Genomic DNA, 22642 nt, shown 5'->3' with positions numbered 1-22642 from the left:
ATGCAGACGCAGACGTAGAGAATGGACTTGAGGACACGGGGAGGGGGAAGGGCAAGCTGGGATGAAGTGAGAGAGTAGCAATGACATATATACACTACCAAATGTAAAATAGATAGTGGGAAGCAGCCGTGTCACACAGGGAGATCAGCTCAGTGCTTTGTGACCACCTAGAGGGGTCGGTTAGGGAGGGTGGGAGGGAGATGCAAGAGGGAGGGGATATGGGGATACATAAATACATATAGCTGATTCACTTTGTTATACAGCAGAAAGTAACACAACATTATAAAGCAATTATACTCCGATAAAGATGTTCAAAAAAAAAGCATGGCTCATAAAATAAAAAAAGATGATATATTGGACTCTATCAAAATTACAAATTTTTGCTCTTTGAAAAACTGCGAAAGGCACTTTTTCAGTTTTTCCTGTTTTTTTGAGGATGAAAAAAAATCATGGATTGGGAGAAAATATTTGCAGAGCTTATACTTGATAAAGGACTTGTATCCAGAGTAGAAAATGAATTCTCAAAACTCAATAGTAAGACAACAACCTAATAGAAAAATGGGTAAAATATGAATAGATACTTCTACAAAGAAGATAAGTAGATGGTAAATCAGTACACAAAAAGATGTTCAACATCATTAGTCATTAGGGAAATGCAAAGTAAAACCACAATGAGATACTCTTACATACCTATTAGAATGGTTAAATTTTAAAAGACTGACCATACCAAGTGTTGGCACTCCTAGTGGGAATGCAAAATTGTACAATCACTTTGGAAAATAGCTAATTTCTTAAAAGCTAAACATACACATACCATGTGATCCAGTCATTCCACATCTAAGTATTTTTCTAAAGGAAATGAAACTATATGTCCATACAAAGACATACACAAATGAACATAGCAGCTTTATACATAATAGCCCAAAACTCAAATGTCCATCAACAAATTGTGATATATCCAAGCAATGTGTAACTACTCAGTAACACAATAGGAAAATGACTCGTTATGCATATAACGATACAGAAAAATATAAAAATAATTATGCTAAGTGAAAGAAGATAAGCAAAAAGAGGGATATATTGCATGACTCCATTTATATAACATTCTAGAAATGCAAGCCAATCTATAGAAACAGAGAGATGATCAGTGGTTGCCTAGGGACGGAGTAGGGCATGATGAAACATTTGGGGGTGATGAAAATGTTCATTATATTGACTGTGGTGATGACTTCACAGGTGTATAGATTTATCAAAACTTAGCAAATTGTACACTTTATGTACGATTATATCTATTGCACAGTTGACCCTTGAACAACTCGGGGGTTAGGGGCACCCATCCTCTGCACAGTCAAAAATCTTGTGTATAACTTTATAGCCTGCCACAGTATCCACGGTTTTGCATTCAGGGATTCAAGTAACTGCAGCTTGTGTGGTACTGTAGTATTTACTGAAAAAAAATTGTGTATAAGTGGGTCCATGCAGTTCAAACCTGTGTTGTTCAAGGGTCAACTGTACTTCAATAAAATTGTTTTAAAAAAGAATTAACTTGTTCATTTAGATAAAATCTATCTAGATGAACCAAAAAAAAAAAAAAGAACAACAAACAATAAGTCCAAAAATAAATGAATTTGCAATGCTTGGCTTCTTAAACATCTACAACAAAAGATAATGCTACAGCAGTTTTCATTGTGTATTATGTATGTGTGTTTGTGTGGCAGGGGTGGTGGGTGGGATTGTGTACATGTTCATAACAGGTAAGGTGTAAACAGATGTCCAAGAGCCATGTTCAGCTTGGAATATACCAATAGATTCTGTGTTAAGCATCATCTCATGTAGAACTATGAACATTTAACCCTCCAAAAAGAATATTATAAAATAATGGAACAGAGATCATATTACTATGCAAGTAATTTATAGATAGCCTTATTAAGAAAAATAGCATATTATATGCTTGCACACTTATAAAAATAGAAAAAATATGGCATTATACATAAATTATATTCATTATATGAACATAAAATTTATTTTCTTTTAGGGACCTGCCATTATAAAATTAAGTTAACTAACAGACCAAAAAAGCTACAAAAATAAAAGTGTGTTATGAGATACCTAAAGTATTGTATACACATCAAAAGTAGACTGTTGTTAGAAAAAGGTACCTAAAATCTATGGCTTGGGACAACAGACTTCCAATCAAAAATCAGGATAGCTCATTAATATATTATCTTTGTATGAGGTTTTTTTACAAGCTTTTTTTCTCTTTTTATTCTCCCTGTTCCATTCCAAACTTTTCTGTATCGGTGTGAATGATTAAGTATTAATTCTTGAAAAGCATCTAAACAAGCCTCCACGTAGATAATTTTAGAATGAAAGTTGTAGTTGAGTCACATTTGTCCAATATCATAAATCAGAAGAGAGCTATTTTCTAAAGGAGTCACAGTTGTCTTAAATCAAGGTCAAAATTATTTTACCCTTAGGATTTCACCACTGATTAGTTCCTTTTTCAATTCAGTAGAAAAACAAGCAAAGGATATGAATAAGCAATTCCCAAGTGGACAATAAACATATGAAAAGACATTCAATCTTACCACTAATCTAAGAAATAGAAATGCATAATAATAAGAAATTAATTTGGAGATGTTTATTAAAATGTGAATAGTGATTATCTCAGTGTATTTTGAGTTATTTTAAATTTCTTATTTGGATTTCAATGTACTGACTTTTTTCAACCTATATTATTTTCAGAAAAGATAAAGTTATTAAAAAACTGCCTCAGTTATTTGCAGATAAATTATGGACAATGCATCAGAAATCAGAACTCAGAAACAGAATCAAACAATTTAGTTAATACAGTAAAGGTGGTATTTCAAATAAGTGTGAGACAGAAAGATTATCAAATAAGTGGTACTAAGAAAATTAACTAGCTAATAAAAATACATTAAAAAAGTCTCAATCCCTAACTCATTGCTAACTCCAAAATACTAATTATTGTTGGTACAAAGTTTAACATGTATATGAAACCATTAAGGTACTATAAAATATAAGTGCATTCATTACCAAAATACATCCATCATTTTAAAGGAAAATAATAATCTGTAGAACAATATTTACAGCATAACTTCATTGATTTAAATCATTGTTTCCATAGTATATGTTTTAATTAAAATTATAAAATGAAAGGATATGCACCCAGTAAGTTATATTCAGCATTATATCATCATCCTCTACCACATGTGCCTGGCACATGGCAGGCACAAAAATATATTAGTTGAATGACTAAATAAATGAACTCATGCATTGTTGGTGGGACTGTAAATTGTGATAATTTTTTTCTGGAGAGAAGTTTGGCAATATGTATCAAAGAGTAAAATAAGCATGCAACTTATTCCAGCACTCCCATTTCTAGGAATTCATCATATGACTAATTTTTACAAGTGCATATAGTAGGTATACAGGGGTAACTTTTTTATAACAGGAGAAAATATGAATGTTAGTGGAGAGATGGTTTGGGAAGTAGCTGCCCTACAATAGGAATCTGGTTAAATAAATTAAGGCAAATATTTCCATGGAATATGCATCTATTTAAAAATAAGATGTTGATCATTTACTGTGAAAGTATAGTCACAATTAATTGATAAATGAGCAGATTACAAGAGAATACGATGTCACATAGATAAAACAGCATATATAAACAGGCAGGTGTGAATATGTACAAAGAAAATTCTGGAAGGAAATGCATCAAAATGCTAACAATGGTTAACAAATGATTAAGATTGTGTTTTTATTACCATTGGAATTTTCTATATTGTATTTTTCCTTACAATGCTTATATACTTTGACAACCAGGAATAAACAATAAAAGTAAATTCATTTACAGAATAGAAAATAAAAGTGTTTCCTAACTTTTAAAAAATATGACTAAATGACTAAGCACAAATCCTATAATAAAAAGGTAACATAAGGGTTAATCTAACTTTAATATTTTCCTCACTTGAAATGAATAATTCATCATATTTTATATTTTAATTTGCTACTTGTATTCTATGAGCAGGTTTAGAAAGTGAATGTGATTAATTAGGTTATTTTCTACATTAGCATTCCAAATCACCTCTGTGGAGTTTTCCGCTTCCATAGAACTACTAAGATATCTTCCAATTAAGTCTTTAAAAGACTATATCTTGTGAATTTTTATTCAAACACAGATAGGTAATTCTTGTCATTCATAAAAATGGGCTAAATATGTTCCTTACCTTTTAATGAAAAGTAAACACTGGTCTTTTTGGTTGTACCAAGGGAGTTGTTCTGTTGCAGAAAAGAATCCTGTAAATAAAAATAACAGATACCTGTTTTTAAACTTCATTTTGCAAAAGTTTATTCATATATTACTGGACTTGTAAATCATACTTTAGTATGGCTAGAATTTTACAGTGTTAGAAGGAAACTGGTGGAAGATGACAATGTAAAGAACACCCTGACAGAGGATGCAGTTTCATCAGCACAGATTCCCCCTCCCGTCCTGCTATTCGTGGAATTGAAAACTGCTGCACGAAAGTATAGAACAAATCGTCTGCTTTTAAATAATACTACTTAACATTTGAATGCCCTTTTATTTTATCTATAAGGTTGTTACAATCATTGAGAAGGACTACGTGGCAAATCAGCAGCAAGGATGGGGTCTCTTATATGCCAGCTTAAAAAGAGAAATATAGTAAAAATGGTGTAACTGACTCACGGCAACATGGGTTCGCAAACCTTGTAGATGGATATAAACCAGGCTTGCCAAACATCACAGACAGCACTTATTAAAACTGCTACGTGGAATGCAATATGCCTGCTTTCTAGCCCCTCCCCCCCTCACCAATAAACGACTCCCCCTTTTTCCCCCAGTGTAAAAATACATGCTCATAGAACAATTAGATAAAAGAAAAAGAATTTTAAAAATCATCAATAATCACACTACCCAATGATGCCACTTGGAGCATTTTCACCCAATTTTTTAAAAAACAGATTTTTGTTACGAGGCCCCTGACAAACCAAGCGGGAATTAAGGATGAGCGAATGGGAGAAGAATATTCCTCTTCCCTTGTTAGGAATCATGACTAGTATTTTTACCTCATATCTAAGCTTTTTTTTTTTTGTAATTATAAAACTATAAAGATAGAATTTTGAGGGGGGAAAAAACGTCTTCCAGGGGTGTCTGCCTCAGCAACCAAGGAGCGTCTGGGAAGGAGGGCGGAGCCTGGAGGGGGAGGTGCGTTTGGTCACTCATTGGGCTGAGAGGTTGTCAATCAAGCTTGCCCAGCAAATGAGGTGCGAGCTGAGGGCACACTGGGAACTAAATGAACTGGAGGTCTGACTGCGAGGGGAGGGGGCTCGAGATGTAAGCAGTGAAGAGATCTCGGGGTCTTGCACTGCGCCATTCGGCTGCGGCACGCCTCAGTCCGCTGCAGCTGTAGCTGAGAGAGGCCTTGCCTTCGCCGCTCTCGTCCAGGTCTCCGCTGCTGCTGCCACCTCCGTTGCGATCTCCTCGGCCCAGCCGCGCCCCGCCCCGCGCTCCTGCTGCCTTTACCGCTGCCAACACCTCAGCCAGAGCCTCCGCCGCCGCCACCCAAGCATCCGTGAGTCATTTTCTGCCCATCTGTGGGCGCGCGGTAGTCACCACCCTAAGAGGTGTGCAGGCTTGCAAAATGGCAGAAGCGGATCCTAACAGGGTCTTGGAACCTGCCGCCCAGGGGGTGGATGAAGAGATGGTGGCTAGCTCGTCTAGCGATTCTGGGGAAGAATCTGACAGCAGCAGCTCTAGCAGCAGCACTAGTTGCAGCAGCAGCAGCAGTAGTAGTGGCAGCAGCAGCAGCAGCAGTAGCTGCAGCCGCTTCTATAGAAAGAAGAGGGTACCTGGGCCTTCCAGAAGTGCGCGGCGTGCTCCGTCGGGTAGAAGTTTCGTGGATCAGCTGCCTCGGGCAGTTAGAAATCGTGTGCAGGCGCTCAGAAATATTCAAGATGAATGTGACAAGGTAGACGCCCTGTTCTTAAAGGCAATTCACGATCTCGAACGAAAATATGCCGAACTCAATAGGCCTCTGTATGATCGGCGATTTCGAATCATCAATGCAGAATATGAGCCTACGGAAGAAGAATGTGAATGGAATTCGGAGGATGAGGTGTTCAGCAGTGATGAGGAGGTGCAGGAAGAAGGCCCTAGTGAGATGCCTGCCTTAGAGGGTGAGGAAGAAGAGGATGACCCGAAAACAAAACCTGAGGTCAAGGCTGAAGAAAATGCAGCTCCGAAAGAAAATCCCGAGGCAAAGGCTGAAGAAGAAGAAGAGTCTAAAGATGCTCTGGAGGCCAAGACTGAAGTAAAAGAAGATCCGAAAGAATCCCCCCAGGCAAAGGCAGAAGATAAAGAGCAGCCTAAAGTAACAGAGGCTAAGGCAAGGGCTCCAGGAAAAGAGGCTCCTAAAAGAGTTCCTGAGGTCAGGCCTAAGGAAAGAGCTCTTAAAAGAGCTCGCAAGGGAAAGCCTAAAAGAGAAGATCCTAAAGGCATTCCCGACTATTGGCTGACTGTCTTAAAGAATGTTGACAAGCTGGGGCCCATGATTCAGAAGTATGATGAGCCCATTCTGAAGTTCCTGTCCGATGTTAGCCTGAAGTTCTCAAAACCTGGCCGGCCTATAAGTTACACATTTGAATTTTGCTTTCTACCCAATCCATACTTCAAAAATGAGGTGCTGACCAAGACATATATAATAAAGTCAAAGCCAGATCACAACGATCCCTTCTTCTCTTGGGGCTGGGAAATCCAAGATTGCAAAGGCTGTAAGATAGATTGGAGAAGAGCAAAGGATGTTACAGTGACAACCACCCGGAGTCGCACAACTGCTACTGGAGAAGTTGAAACCCAGCCAAGAGTGGTTCCTAATGCATCATTCTTCAATTTCTTTAGCCCTCCTGAGATTCCTACAATTGGAAAGCTTGAACCACGAGAAGATGCTATCCTTGATGAGGACTTTGAAATTGGTCAAATTTTACATGATAATGTCATCCTGAAATCAATCTATTACTATACAGGAGAAGTCAATGGTACCTATGATGTTGGTAAAGATTGTAGAAACAGGAAATATCGAAAATAAAAAAAAGGCTGCATGAAAGAATTTTCAAGAATCTCAAATTTCAAGCAGAAGTGAAGTAGGTTTATATAGTCTTGGGGGAAAAAAAAAAAAAAACCTGCCCTGTAACCTCAGCACTAGTATTCCTAACAGTCTTGAGTTTTCGTACTTTCCTGGTAGCCTAAAATATTGTCTTAAAGTGTCTAAGTATCAGTTTATTCTATCTAGCCTGTTGTAGTGTAATATTCTTCAAAATATGTAAACTGTTGTCAATTATCTAAAGCATGTTAGTTTGGTGCTACAAAGTTTTGATTTTTGTGAAGTCCTTTTGTCATATTCCTATTAGAATGTAGCTGTGAAAACTGTCAGAATTGTTTAACTGAGACAAATATTTGCTTGAAAAAAAAAGTTCCTGAAGCATCAATGCAAATATTTTTTTTTCTTTTTCCAGCCCAGAAGACTAAGGGTTTAAATCTGCTTGTACTAGCTGTGCCTTCATTACTTTGCTATAGAAATACAGTATTATACTAACTAAAACAGTGCATTGTGAAATTTGACCCCTTGAAAAAAATTAGCATACATTTAATAATGTCCATCAAGACCATATATGATATGACTGTGAGCTTGTTAATGTGCCATAGTGGTTTATAAATTTAAGCATAATGAAGTTATTGTTTACCACTGAGGTGTTAATATAACATAGCATTTTTAAAAAGTTTGCTCATCTTATCCTGTGTAACTGTAAACTAAAGGTACTAACCACATTTTCTTTGTAATATGTTCTACTTTGCCTTTCACTGGAAATGATCACTTTACATCATTGGTATTTTTTTCATGTTCTTCTATTACAATCTAAAATAAATAAATGTCAAAATGTATCGTGCTATAAAAATCTACCATTTTTGCCTCATTATAAAAAATATGGTGCTTATTATAGAAAAAGTAGAGAATCCTTAGGAAAAGGAACATTTAAAAATATATAATTATCAATATAATTAACATTCTGATACATTTCACAGATCTTAGCTCTTTTTGGTGGGTACACATCCCAGTGATTGGAGAGAAATGGGACAGGGGAGAAGGACTAAGATAGGGGAGAGAGGAAGAGAAGAGGAGGAAGGAATGGGGAGGAGTGTTGAAGTAGAGAAAGTGGGGAGGGAGAAGGGAGAGGGAGGGTACCAGAGTGAGGAGGGGGGTGGAAGGAGAAGAGGGTGGGAGGGAGGAGGAAAGGAAAGGGGAGAGAAGGAAGGGAGGGGGAGGAGGGAAGGGAGGAGGGTCGGGAGTGGAAAGGATGGGAGGAGGTAGGGATGGAGAAGAGGGGAGATAGGCAGGAGTGCCTCACCCAGAAAGGACATCCATATTAGTTGTTGTCTTCACTTCCAGGAGTAGGTTGGGTTGATGACCCAGGCCCACCTTCCACCGTGACTTGGGAAGAGGTCTCATTCCCCTATGTGGTTTATTTTTCCTTATAGGTGACATTATGCTTTCACCAATTCTGCACCATGTGGTTGGTTACAGAGTAATTTGATCCAGAGATTTTGGTTTGAATTTATTGTGAGGAGGAAGCCCCTTAAACTCACTTTACCAAAGAGCTTTGTACTGGGCACAAAGTCACAAGCACAACAAATAATATCCTATTTCACATCTGCCATTTCCCCAACTGCATATACTTTCCTCCAGGACCTTAACAGGAAAGAGCTGTGGCAAGAGGAAGACAGGATTGGGGAATTTCTGGGTCACTAGGCATAAAATTACCTACTAGTCTTCCCAGATCCCACCATATATATAGTTTAGTATCTTGCATTTATCCCTGCTTAACAATAGTCACCCCCATGTCTATAAATGTCAAAATATTCCAACCTATGAGATAGATATTTAACCAATCATGCATGTTTGGATATTTAGGTTACAATTTATACAAAATCAGGAAGTAAATTATTGCTTTTAGCAATAGCAGTCATATTCTGAGAGTCACTTTTTTGTAGTTCTGAGATTTTTGCAACCATCAAGGAGGGGTGTGGTAGCAGATTTACTTATAAGTCTGTGCCGAATCAAAGACTATAGTAAATAGCATGTACCTGGCTCACTGATGCAGAGGTTCTCAAATGGAATATATACTGTGCTTGCCAGACATCACAGACAGTAGAGCCCTTAAAACTTCTACGTGGAATGCAACATCCTTATTGCATCTTAGAACACTTGCCGAAGTAGTTAGCCCCTTCCTGCTCTGTATTTTCCAATGTTAAAGGAACGTATGTCATTATAGAATATTTGCAAAATAGAAGGAGAAGTGCAGATAATAACAATCAGTCAGAAGCATACTACAGGAAGATATGCCCTGTATATATAATAGATTGGTGTATTTTCTCCCAGTCCATCACTTTGATTAGGTTTTATCACAAGTTCTTGTCTCAAATCAAGTTGAGTGGGTGTAAGAAGCTAATTCGAAAGACAACTTATTTATTTTTTTAACATCTTTATTGGAGTATAATTGCTTTACAATGGTGAGTTAGTTTCTGCTGTATAACAAAGTGAATCAGCTATACACATATATCCCCATATCTCCTCCCTCTTGCGTCTCCCTCCCACCCTCCCTATCCCACCCCTCTAGGTGGTCACAAAGCACCGAGCTGATCTCCCTGTGCTATGCAGCTGCTTCCCCCTAGCTATCTATTTTACATTTGGTAGTGTGTACATTACAATGCCACTCCCTCACTTCGTCCCAGTTTACCTGTATTGGTATTTTTGCCTTTTCAGGTTAAGTCTGGCGGGGGTAGGGGTGGGGAACGGGCAGGTGTCACGGATTTTTGAATCAGTAAAAGCTAGGATTCCGGAAATGCAAACGGTGGGTGGTGGGTGCTTCAGCCACCTAGTCTAAGTCAAAGGTGAAAAGAGCCGGGAAACCCGATGGGCTTGCACGTTCGTTGGGCTGCAGGTTTGTCCATCACACTCGCTCAGCCAATGAATGATGCCAGAAAGAAGAGCTGGGTGGGAGCGAAGCTCCTGGGCTGGGTGCATGGGCGTGAGAAGAGTTTTACAGGGTCTTCCTCGGTGCCTTCTAATCGGCGAGCTGTTTCCTTTGGCTGTGATTCAAGGCTGAGGTCAGCCGTTCCCTTCACTGACCCGAGCCCGACCGAAGAGGTCGTCACCTCCTCCGCGCTGCAGTCGTCCCCGCCTTCTCCTTTGTGAATTTTTGCCATCCTGAATTGGGGCACTGAGCGTCCAGGGTCTTCACTCTAAAAGTTTGTTCTTTTCCTGTAAGGTGGCAAACTCAGGTAAGAAGGGGTTTTCCTAAGCAACAGCAGAGACTGCTGAAGAGGTCAGGAAAGAAACTTGAGCTAAGTGAAGAAAGGGACCACACGGATAGTCAAATGATGCCAATGCCCCATTCTGACGGGGTCTAACGATACAGGTGTCCTTGCCCTCAAAAGGCTTCAGGGGTCAAGTGATAAGATAGAAGCTGAATTTGAAAAGGAATTGCACGCTCTTGTAAAAAGGATAAATCCTCACTTGATTAGATGTTCGTGCCCACCAGCGTAAGCATTAGGACAACCTGCAGTATAATAACTTCAACACACTTACGCATTACTTCAAATTTTATGTTTTGTGTTTTTTGTGGAGTATATCTTTTAAATTTAAAAATGAAATATTTAAGTATTAAAACTCATGGCATTTAGAAATATACTTCTTTTCAAGAGATCTGGAATACAACACATTCTCTAAAGCCTCTGTGTAGTTTAGTCCTTATGATGTCCTTTTATCATATAGCTTTTAGAGAGTAACTGGTAAAATTATCAGAACTCTTCACTGAAGCTAATATTTACTTGGGAAAAAAGTACTTTAAAGAGCCAATTCACGTGTGTGTTTTGCCTCACCTCAGAGGTAGGAAGGGTTTAAACCAACCTGGACCAGGTGTACCTTATTGCTGTGCTATAAATTATTTATTATGCTATGGTACATTACAAAATTTTATCATTTGCATAAAGTAGCATAGAGTTAAGAATTTTTAATAACATTAATATCAAGTCTCCTAGATTACTTATGTTTTTGAATTTTGCGTGACAGAGGGATTTATAAAAACATAATGGAGCTGTTATTTCCTTCTGTGTTGCTAATAGACATTAGTGTTTGCAAGTGGTCTTCTCAACTTTTACTCATAAGTTATGTAAACTAAGGGGATTAAGTATATTTTCTTTGCAGTATGTGTCACTGAAAGTTATCACTTTATTATTTTATTACATCTTTTGATTATAAAATATGTTCATTATAGAAAATTTGGAAAATATACTGAAAAGTATAAAAATTATTTTAAACAATTCTGCCTTCAAAGATAACCACATTTCGTATGAAAAGAAAATGTCTATATCTATCTTTATTAACATAACTACTATTCTACTCCTTTCACTTTTCACTTAATATATTTTGGAACCCTTTCTATATCAGTGCATGTAAACTTCATTCTGTTTAACATAATATACCATAATGTATTTCATCAGTTTCTTATGGGCATTTAGGTTAGGAGCATCTTTTTCCAACTGATTGGTAATTGTAACCACCGTCTATGAATTAAGGAAAAATGTTGCATATAGTGAAATATTTTACCTTTGGATTTTGTTCAGTTGTTTTTTCTTTATTTCCTGTAGAAGTGTTTTAATGTTAATAAAGTCACATTTATCTTTTTTTCCCCATTACAGATTTTGGGTATTTAGTTTAGAAAGAGCTTTCCACACCAAGATCTTTTTTTTTTTTTTGGAATTGCTCATATTTTCTTAGAGTACTCTTATAGTTTCATTTAAAGTTTTAATCTTTCTGGAATAAGTTTTATGTAAGGATTGAGGTAGCTATACCACTTTTTTTCTCTCAATACAACTAATCAATTATTTTGACACCATTTATTGAATATTGAATATCCAATGTAATTAATTGCTGCCTTTATTATATAATCCATTCCCTTATGTGTTTGGGCCTATTTCTGGACTGTTCTGTTCAGAAGTGTTATTCTTGTGCCAGTATAAATCTTCTAAAACAGAAATTTCTCATATATATTTTATTATCTGATAAGAAAAGTTCCTTATAAAACTTGTTTTTAAGATTTTTGGGGGGCATATTTTCACCTATTCATTTTCCCAGATGAACTGCAGTACCACTCTTTTTCAGTCTCCCTCCCTAAAGCCTATGGATATTTTGATTAGGGTTTGTTTGATTTTATAGATTCATTTACAGAGAATCAGGAATTTCGTATTATTCAGTCTTCTTATCCAAGGACAAGCTGTGTCTTTCCATTTAATCAAGTATTTTTAATATTTTTCAGTAGAATTGTAAAGTTTACCTATTAAAATAGGCTTTTTAAAAATATTCAGAACCTGTTCTTCAGTTTCTTCTTCCTTTGTCTACCTTTTGCTTATGCTGTTCTGCTGCTTATTTTTAAATCATCTGTGCTTAGGTGTTGTCCCTTTTTTTCCAGCTTTGAATGGGGGCAACTGTTTGCTGAAGTGTGATGTGTGAAGAGGTAGGAGGAAATGAGCTTGAGCATCTCAGAAGCTTCAATTCAGGTTTGTCTCATATCATTGTTTCCGAATTGCTATATTTTCTGCTGGAGACCATTTTGGTCTTCAGTTTAGGCTATTCTCTCCTTTCTCAGCCCTCACGAGCACCAGCTTTGGATTGAGCAGGTCAGCATGACTCAGTGAAATGCCTTGAGTTAGAGGTATTCTGTGGCAGTCTTGTAGTTAATTTCTGCTCAATGGACTGGCCAACATCTGTAGAGTTACTTGTTGCTTGTCTCTCTCCTCATACTGAAGCAGTTTCTAAAGGTTCTCAGAAAATGAAGATGATGTGCTGGTATAATTTCTCCTTAACTCCAGCTCCCCTTTTGTTCTGTGTTATGGAGCTGTTTCCATAAGGGGTCATTTCTTGCTGCTTTCGACGTCTGATGTCTGCCACAGTTCTAAGTCAGATGTTCAGAGCTTGAACACTTAAGGGAACAGCAAGCATTAGCTCAGAGTCCTGCTTTTTTTGTTTGTTTGTTTGTTCAAATTTCATTGTAAGTGGAAGAAATTATTTCCAATGTGTGGCTTGGGATTGTGGCTATTTCTTTGACTTGAAGATTATTTCTGCCTTTAATTTTTATTCTGATAATTCTGGTACATGGGCAGGATTGAAAATCACAGAGCAATGTAGAGAGGAATCTCCAAGAGGGGAGGGGCTGTGTCGTGTGCTCTGAATGTATTGACCTCAGAAAAACTCTTTCTGCGGCACAGCTATTAACAATTCTCCTAATTTATAGTGTTCCTGAAATACCAGTTTAGTGAATTTGGCCTTGGTCAAATAGGGAAATTAGCCCGACTTTGTCTATTGGTGAAAGCATCCTTAATCAACATGTACAAAAAATTTATTTTGAGATAAAGTGGCAAAAATAGTACAGAAAGTTGCAAAAATAGTACAGAAAGGTCCTGTGTACCCTCCATCCAGCTGCCCCTAATGTTAACACCTTACATGACTATAGTACAATACCCAAGCCAGGAAATTAACATTGATATAATCTACAGACATCATTCAGGTTTTGCTAGATTTTACATGCATTCCTGTGTGTGTGTGTGTGTGTGTGTGTGTGTGTAGTTCTATGTCGTTTTATCACATATATAGATTCATGGAACTACCACTAAAGTCAAGATTCAAAACTGTTTCTTCTGTCCCTAAATTTGGACAACTGTTAATTTGTTCTCAAACTTGAAATGAAAAAATTATACAGATTGCTTTATAAATGGATTTATATAGCATGTAACCTTTTGAGAATGACCTGTTTTCACTCATCAAAATAACCTTACGATCCATCCAAGTTGTACCTGTATCAGTAGGTTGTTCTTTTTATTGCCGAGTAGTATTCCAGTGTATTAGTCACTGATCTATGACTCTTGTATAGAAGAGTAAAAACAGGTGGAAAGGAAACAGGACTGCCAGTGGCCAGAATCTCCCATAGGGACAGAAGGTCCTTCTTCCTAAAATCTGAAAGTGAAATAGTATCAATAGAAAATGCTTTTGCAATGCTTACTATGCACTAGGACTATACAAATTATTATTCATGTAGTCCTTACTACTGTATTATTAATTAGGTACAATTATTATCTCTATTTAACAAATGGTGAGACTGAGGTACAGAGAGGTTAAGTAACTTGTCCAAGCTCACACACCAGTAAGTGACAAAGCCAGGCTTTATAGTTGGCAATCTGGCTCTAGTCCATGTGCTTAACTGCTCTATTATTCCACCTTTCTACCATGCTATACCACCTAGAGAAGCACTGTCTTTGTCCATACTCAAGACTAGATAAGGCCCAAGGGAAGCAGCGGAGAAGAAATAAGTACAACCTGGAAGAAAAGCAGATGCCTATCTACAGAGGAAAACTAAGACTTTCCACTTACCTAGCAGTGGTGCCCCTGAATCCACTTTGTAGCTCATGTCTGAGAAACCTTATCAAACTTTATAGCTTAGTGAGACCACTGGGTAAGGTTGAGCCCCTAGGTCATATCCATCATACACAGAGGTATCATGAGAACTGGCTTAGTAAATTTCTATTTCAATTAGATATAGGGCAATCCATTACTATTAAAGATTTCTTTTACCTTTCCAACTTCTTATATTTTTATCATTCCCTGTTTTCCTGTAGTTAGCAGCAATAAAGAGCCTTTAAATCAATAGGTGTAACAAGGGAAAAGAAGATGAAAAAGTGGTTTACTCCTAAGCATCCTTGAGCAGAACCCAGAGGAACATTTACAGGAATCGGGCAATATAGAGGATGAAAGCACGGATTTGAAGTCTAATAGTCTTGGTATTGACTCCCACTTCTGTCACTTATTGGCTGTGTGACCTTATGCATGTTGCTTTGCCCCTCTAATCCTCATTTTTCCTATCTCTAAAATGGGGCTGTTACCTGGCTACTTGATAGAATTATTGTAAGACGTAAATGAGATATTATTTATCAAGCACTTAGCAGAGTGTTTGGCATGCAGTGATAATTCAAATAATAATTTATTGATATAATTAGGATAACTGAGTTTTACTTGGTAATTCCAGGTAAAGTATCATGATACTAAAGATGTTGAAGTTGGTATTAACTCATCCAGGTTTGTTTGTCTTCAAGCAAGAAAATCCTCTTTCCTTCATGGATTTCATGTAACTGCTCCTGTTCTTTCTTGGATTTTCCTTCCCTAAATCAATAGCTCTGAACTGATTCCTGGTAAACACCTACCTGCCTGCATCCTCCCTATATCTTCAGTCTTTGAAGGTCAATTTGAATTTTTATCCATTCCTTCAAGGAGTCAGTACTCTACCAGTTTGTTGCCTGACCAAAAGTCTATGACATAAACTCTTTTCTTTAGTAATGCTGAATATAACTGGACCATTTCCAGACCCCAGACATACAAAATAGTTTGTAAGATAGTGATTTACACACTATTTCCAGTGTGGAATGCTTTCCTCACAACCTCCTCTAGTTTTGGCCAGGGTATTAACTGGGGACATACAAGTCAGATCAGTGGGGTTTTTTTGCCATGGTTTTTAACAATGTTCTTTTGGTCAGGAAATTCATTTATAAGAATTGCTTGCAGAAGTTTAAGAGAACACAAGAGGTGAAAGGCAATGAATGGCATAGCAGATGGCATCTACTTAAAACATTTGCACTGCACCCCATAGGAAATGAAATTTGAAGAAAGTGAAAATCTTTCTTGTAATATTTACCTTAAACTGTCACCACTATTTACAACTTCAGGTAAAATATCCCAGTGTTAGAGCTGCTGAAATTGGTATTAACTCGCACCAGCTTGTCTTGCTTTAAGGGAAAATGTCCCTTTAAATACAATAAAAATAAGGATTATGGGAGTAAGATGCATTACTTACAATTATTTAGGTGTAATTCAAGTTTTAACAGAGTTTGTCAGTCTCTGGATTGAAAGACAAGTAAAAAATAATGCACCAGAACAAATAAATAACTTAAAAATTTTTCATTATTTTTGGGTAGGTTCAGGGTGCTAGGAAAACATTTTAACAAGTGTAATATACTTTTAAATATTGGAAAAGTTGGATTTTCACAACATAATAACTGTGTCAGCAGGTTGCCAATTAATTGTTGGAAATTCTTTTGCATGAAGACGACATCTGCAGTTAATTATGCTGAAGGGCTAGAGAAAGAATGTAGTTATTTAAAAAAAATTTGTATAGATGATGAGGCTTTACAGAAGTGAATCCTGACTTTTTCCAATTGAATCTATACTAAATGAACAATCTCTAAGCAGCACGAGGGAAAGTATCAGGAAATTTCTCTAGCTTAGGAATATCCCTGGTTGATTTTCTGAACAACTGTTTTGGAAATAAGTTAGATCTTTTCAGATGTTATATTTAGGTTTGTTTAGCTTGTGTTATTAAATATTCCCACTAGTATAATTATTAGTGATTTCATGAGGAAGCAAAAGCTCACAAATTGTATTGGCATACCTCAACTACCATAATATTTATATGTGAAAAGAATATTGTTTCATTTCACATAGAAACACTGATTTCATATTAAATATGGCTTAAATCTCTGTATTATCCTAATATTATCATCTTCTTTAGTAAACACAGCGTTTGTGTATAGTAAAGTGCAGTTGAGTCAAAGTTTTGTTACTCAGGGCAGATTAGCAAATTTTCACCCACCAAAAAAGTATTAAGTGATTTAAAGAAATACTAGAATTTGTTGATGTTTAAGATCCTTTCTTGGCCTCTCTTCTTTATCCAGCAACCTGATTTGTGATAATTTTCCTAAGGGTACCTTGTACCTAAGGAAAGGTAAGAGAGAGAATATTAGGTGACATTTGTCATCCAATTTTAGGATCTGTCTTGATGGTTCCTATTTAAAACCATACTAACACCATTTATAAGACAACGTATAAAAGGAGTGACAAACTTAGGAAAAAACTATTTGTAAAGGAAATGAATAAGCAATTCAGAAAAATACTTTTATATGTATATTAGTATTTTGGCTAATATATAGGAAAAATGCTCGCCTACGCTACTAATAAAAAAGATGAAAATTAAAATAACAAGATACTGCTATTTACCTGTTTTGTTGTCAAAAGTAAAATTTAAAAATTCCCATCATTGTTCTCATAATGTGAAGAAAAGGCCCAACCATGTACTGCAAGTGGAAAGGTATAATGGTACACATTTTTCAGGAGTGTGATTTGGCACACACATTTGGCCTTTAAAATGTGCATACTCTTTGACCTAGCAAATCTTCAAGGAATTTATCTTAAGGAAATAATAGTGAACAAAAACATTTATAAGAGTGTTCATTTCGGTGTTGCTTACAATACTACTGAAATGTTTGAAACACTTTAAATGTCCAGAAAGAGGGGATTCAATTTATAAGCTATTGTTTATTCATACAGCTGAATAATGTAAAGGCATTTAAAGTAATAATGTAGATCTATGCTGACATTGAAACATAGCTAAGATAAACTGTTTAATGAAAAATGTCTCAAAACTATGGAAATGTATGCATATATATGTAAATTATGTGTAGTACACAAAAATATTGATACTGGTTATCTATATGTAATGGAGTTTTAGATAATTTGTATTCATAATTTTTAGTATTCTAAATTTTATATAATGATCAGAATTTACTGTTGTGATCAGAAAAGATAGAGCAGGAGAAACAGGAACATTTTAGAATTTTAGACAATTATATGGAGCTGTAGAGTCAGAAAACAAATAAGGAATTGTGAAGGTGCTATATAGGCACATATTTGTGCTATGCAATACTGGAAACTAACTTTTAAAATAATATATTAAAAGCATATGCACAAGGGTTGTTTCCTTCACAGTGGTCACCTTAAGAGCAAACACTTATTCCAATTATGCTGACACTAACAGAATGTTAAAGATGATCTACTTCCTCATTTCATAGGTGAGAAATCTTGGGCTCATTGCATCTAAATACTATCTAAGGTCACACAACAGCTAGGTAATGGGAGGTTCACAAACCCATGATGCTTTCCCTTTCCATTTTTTGGATAATTAACTATTACTATAAAACCAAGTTTTTCCAAACTCTCTGACCTTCAATGGCTGCTTTTCCCTTTAAATACCCAAATAACCTAGCCTCAGCCTTCCTTCTCTCATGTCACCTAACTAACCTAACCAAGTAACCTAGTCTCTGCCCAGTTTCCTTTCCCAAGTATTTCTAAGAAACGCTAGAGAATGCTTGGTTGTATGTTCCAAAAGTATGTCTGCTGGTCACTTACCAATTCTTTCTTAGGGCAAGTGCTTCAGACTTTTCCACTGGTCAGATTGTGCTGTCTTACAACTGCTTCTCCATGCTGCTGCCTCTTACCCCAATCCACACTACACTAAGAATTAAGACATCACAGTAAAAAGTAAATCCTTAAAACACAGTTCATATCTCACTCTTATGCTTAACAAAACTTTAGTGACGGTTTGGGACTAGCAGAAGAAAATTATCAGACAGAAAAAGGAAATTTTAAAACCAGCCATCAGAGATCCACTGTCTGTGCCTTTGCACAAGGGTCCCTGAATTACAGTCCTCCCTGACACCATACATGTTGCAAGCGCCAACTTTTTTCCCACACTGGGGCCTCTTGACCCCCTCCTTCTTTACAGGTGACTAGTGTTCCCATTGTTCTTGGAGATTTGAGAAAAAAGGAGTATCTTCCTCTCTCCCAGTCAAAGGACTATTGTTTTCCCAATGGGAAAGTTGAAAAACTCATTTCCCTCAGCAGAAACTCCATCCTTGCCACAACTGGTCTAGCCACCATGTTCCAGATAAAATAATTTTAATAGCACATTTCTCAGTCTGGATTCTTTATGTGTATGTGGAGTATGTGAATTTCCTTCTGTGACCCAACAAAGGACTTTTCATTGCAGGGCCTAAACCATCTTTTCAGCTGCTTCTTTTCCTCTCTGTCTATTTCAGTTTGTCTCTCACTTTTTCTAGTGTTCTACTTTCTCCATAACTTCGTCTATCTTCACTCCTCCTTCTCTTCTCTTTTCACATGTTCTCTTGCTTTTGGCTTCCTAGACAGATGATTCAGTCAATTTTGGCTTGGCTGCTCCTTTTCTATCCCATTTTTTATGGTTAATGTATTGAATACTATAATCTGTAAAGATGAATTGGAAGTCTCAGATGGGGGATTCTTTTTACTTCTAAATTGGGTATGATAAATTTACTAATTAATCTGGTTCTAAAAATCTCAGATGAGGAGGTGACTATCCAACAGATATCAACTGTCCTCATAAAGATACAAAATAAACTAACAGTAGAACCCTCAGTGGCAGACAATGCCTGAAAAAATTCAAACATCCCCAGTATAGAAATCAAAATAGAGTATATTTTGATGTTGAACATAGTTCATACCTTCTTTTACATTCTTTACTTTAAGACTTCAAGTTCTCTTGTTAGTAATTGATAGGGTATGTTGTCTATAGTTGCTAAATAAGTGAAACAAGTCTATGACTTTTATTTTAAATTATACTAAAGTAAAAGGAACCCAGCTTTTTTCCTCTCTACTCTCCCTTATTCCACTATACAAGATCACAGAGGAAAAATCAAGAATGTCTTTCCCTCCTCTAACCCTCAGAAGTTACTATTTTCTCTTCTATTCTTTTGAAAATAATAACTTTATTGAGAGATAATTCGCAAACATTACAATTTACTTTTACGATATACAATTTAGTGGGTTTTGATATATTTACAGAGTTGTGTAACTATCACCATAATCAACATTTTTCATCACCACGTAAAGAAATCCTGTACCTACCAGTGGTCACTTCTTATTTCCCCCAGTTCTCCCTTCCTCCAGCCCTAGGCAACCACTAATCTACTACCTGTCTCTATAGGTTTTCCTATTCTGTTCTTCTTTCTGTTTTTATGAATTTACCTATTCTGAATATTTCATTTAAATGGAATAATGTAAAATGTGGCCTTTTGTGACTGGCTTCTTTCATTTACCATAATGTTTTCAAGGTTCATCCATATTGTATCATGTGTCAATATTTCACTCCTTTTAATGGCCAAATAATATTCCATTGTATAGGTATATCACATTTTGTTGTATAATGAGATGACATTTGGGTGTTTCCACTTTTGGCTATTATGAATAATGCTATTATTAACATTTATGTGGACATATGTTTTCATTTCTCTTGGGTATATATCTAGAAGTGGAACTGCTGGGTCACGTGATAACTCTGTTTAACCTTTTGAGGAGTTGCCAGACTGTTTTCAAAAATGAATGCATCATTTTACATTCCTACCAGCAATATATGAGGGATCCATTTCTCTATATCTTTACCAACAATTGTTATTATCTCTCTTCTTGATTCCAGCCATTCTAGAGAGTGTAAAGTTTTTTAATTTTTATTGGAGTATAGTTGATTTACAATGTTGTGTTAGTTTCAGGTGTACAACCAAGTGAATCAGTTATACATATATCTACTCTTTTTTAGTTTATTTTCCCATATAGGCCATTACAGAGTATTGAGTAGAGTTCCCTGTGCTATACAGTAGGTCCTTATTAGTTATCAATTTTATATATAGTAGTGTGTATATGTCAATCCCAATCTCCTAATTTATTCCCCCTCCCTTTCCCCCCCGGTAACCATAAATTTGTTTTCTACATCTGTGACTCTAATATGTTTTTTTTTGCTATACGCAGGCCTCTCACTGTTGTGGCCTCTCCCGTTGCGGAGCACAGGCTCCGGACGCACAGGCTCAGTGGCCATGGCCCACGGGCCCAGCCGCTCCGCGGCATGTGGGATCCTCCCAGACCGGGGCACGAACCCGCGTCCCCTGCATCGGCAGGTGGACTGCCAAACACTGCGCCACCAGGGAAGCCGTCTAATATGGTTTTGATTTGAATATCCTTGATGACTAACGATGTTGAGCCAGATCTAAAAGAAGACATAATTCTTGATTATTAATTGACTTTTAAGAGTGAAGAAGAGGAAAGAGTAAAAGATCTGCTTCCTTTTAATGATAATAAACATCGGTTCCAAAGCCAAATATAGATGGTTTGTATATATCTGCACTGCATTTTTAAAATCCCTGCCTCAGTACTATTTATGTAGCTAATTAAAAGTTGGGCATAAATAAGAGTCTTTACTCAGGACAAATCAAATAACATTCATTTTCTTTTCCTGAACACCATTTGCATTTTTCCTTAAGTTGAAGGATCTACTGCTTGGAAATCTCCTTAGACAGAAGGGAGCTGAATGACATGTCCCTCCTTTTTTCCTCTACTTTCTATACTCCAATTGTGTGCATCAGGTTTTTCTTGCTGCCATAACAAATTACTACAAATATAGCAGCTTAAAATAACACAAAATTATTATCTTATAGTTCTGTAGGTCAGAAGTCCAGTATGGGTTGCATTAGGCTAAAATCAACGTGTCAGTAGTGCTGGGTTCCTTTCTGGAGGGTCTAGGGGAGAATCATTTCCATTCTTTTTCAAATTCTTTCCCCAATTAGGTTGTTACAGAATATTGAGCAGAGTTCCCTGTGCTATATATTAGGTCCTTGTTGGTTATCCATTTTAAATATAGCAGTGTGTACATGTCAGTCCCAAACTCCCTAACTATCCCTCTACCCCGCCCATCCTGGTAACCATAAGTTCATTCTCTAAGTTTATGAGTCTGTTTCTGTTTTGTAAATAAGTTCATTTGTATCATTTTTTTTATGGATTCTGCATATGATATTTCTCTTTCTCTGTCTGAGTTACTTCAGTCAGTGTGACAATCTCTAGGGCCATCCATGTTGCTGCAAATGACCCAATTTCATTCCTTTCTATGGCTGAGTAATATTCCATTGTATATATGTACTGCATCTTCTTTATCCATTCTTCTGTCATTGGGCATATAGATTACTTCCATGTCTTGGCTACTGTAAACAGCACTGCAATGAATATTACGGTGTATGTATTTTTTCGGACCATGTTTTTCTCTGGGTATGTGCCCAGGAGTGGGATTGGGAAGACTCATTCTTGGAAACAATATTTAAGGAGTATTTACCCATGCAACGCTACTGGGTCTGCTGCTCAGGTGATTATTATAAGGAGCTCTGTTGCAGCAGTTCTTTGTGGGGAAATATTTAATGTCAGGGCCTTAATGTCCTGAGCCATTATGTTACTGTTCTATCAGTCCACTGTTTCAATTTTTCTATTTAAAAAAAATTTTTTTTTTGGCTGCACTGCATGGCACGTGGGATCTTAGCTCCCCAACCAGGGATCGAACTTGTGCCCCCTGCAGTGGAAGTGTGGAGTCTTAACCATTGGACCGCCAGGGAAGTCCCTCAATTTCTCTAAACAACCATTTCCTGACTGCCCTAGAAGTGTTGTGTTAGGAGGATTAGTTCTAGCAATCACCACTCTAATGACTTATAACCATTAAGTTAACCTAGTCAGCCCAGTCAAATTGACATACAAAATTAATTTTGTATGTCAACTTGACTAAGTTAAGAGATGCCCAGATATTTGGTCAAAGATTA

General features: G+C 36.7%; 2 protein-coding genes and 1 long non-coding RNA gene across 3 annotated transcripts in view; 2 read left to right on the top strand and 1 right to left on the bottom strand.

Moving 5' to 3' along the window:
• Positions 1–5996, bottom strand: part of FAM133A (family with sequence similarity 133 member A) — a 55018-nt gene extending 49022 nt beyond the window's left edge. Inside the window, exons 1-2 of the mRNA XM_027086068.1 lie at positions 5896–5996; positions 4251–4320 (exon numbers count right to left, since the gene is read on the bottom strand). The gene's annotated coding sequence lies outside the window, so the exon portion shown is untranslated. The remainder of the gene's footprint in view (positions 1–4250; positions 4321–5895) is intronic.
• NAP1L3 (nucleosome assembly protein 1 like 3) lies at positions 5333–8002 on the top strand. Its single transcript, XM_027086067.1, has one exon. The coding sequence runs from the start codon at positions 5688–5690 to the stop codon at positions 7128–7130; it is 1443 nt and encodes a 480-aa protein (XP_026941868.1). The 5' UTR covers positions 5333–5687; the 3' UTR covers positions 7131–8002.
• Positions 8003–10095: 2093 nt separating this feature from the next.
• LOC113609054 (uncharacterized) lies at positions 10096–20867 on the top strand. The gene is made up of 3 exons (XR_003428486.1): positions 10096–10381; positions 12571–12658; positions 20817–20867. It is a non-coding gene; the product is annotated as an uncharacterized LOC113609054 (long non-coding RNA).
• Positions 20868–22642: the final 1775 nt, after the last annotated feature.

The sequence above is a fragment of the Aethalodelphis obliquidens genome, unplaced genomic scaffold (assembly GCF_003676395.1).
Source record: "Aethalodelphis obliquidens isolate GAN/ISIS:26980383/991018 unplaced genomic scaffold, ASM367639v1 scaffold54, whole genome shotgun sequence".
Taxonomy (NCBI): Eukaryota; Metazoa; Chordata; class Mammalia; order Artiodactyla; family Delphinidae; genus Aethalodelphis; species Aethalodelphis obliquidens.
This window is presented reverse-complemented; position numbering and strand designations above follow the sequence as displayed.

What these genes read in the sequence shown, in the direction of transcription:
- NAP1L3 (XM_027086067.1), top strand. Translation starts at nt 5,688, where the DNA reads ATGGCAGAAGCGGATCCTAACAGGGTCTTGGAACCTGCCGCCCAGGGG.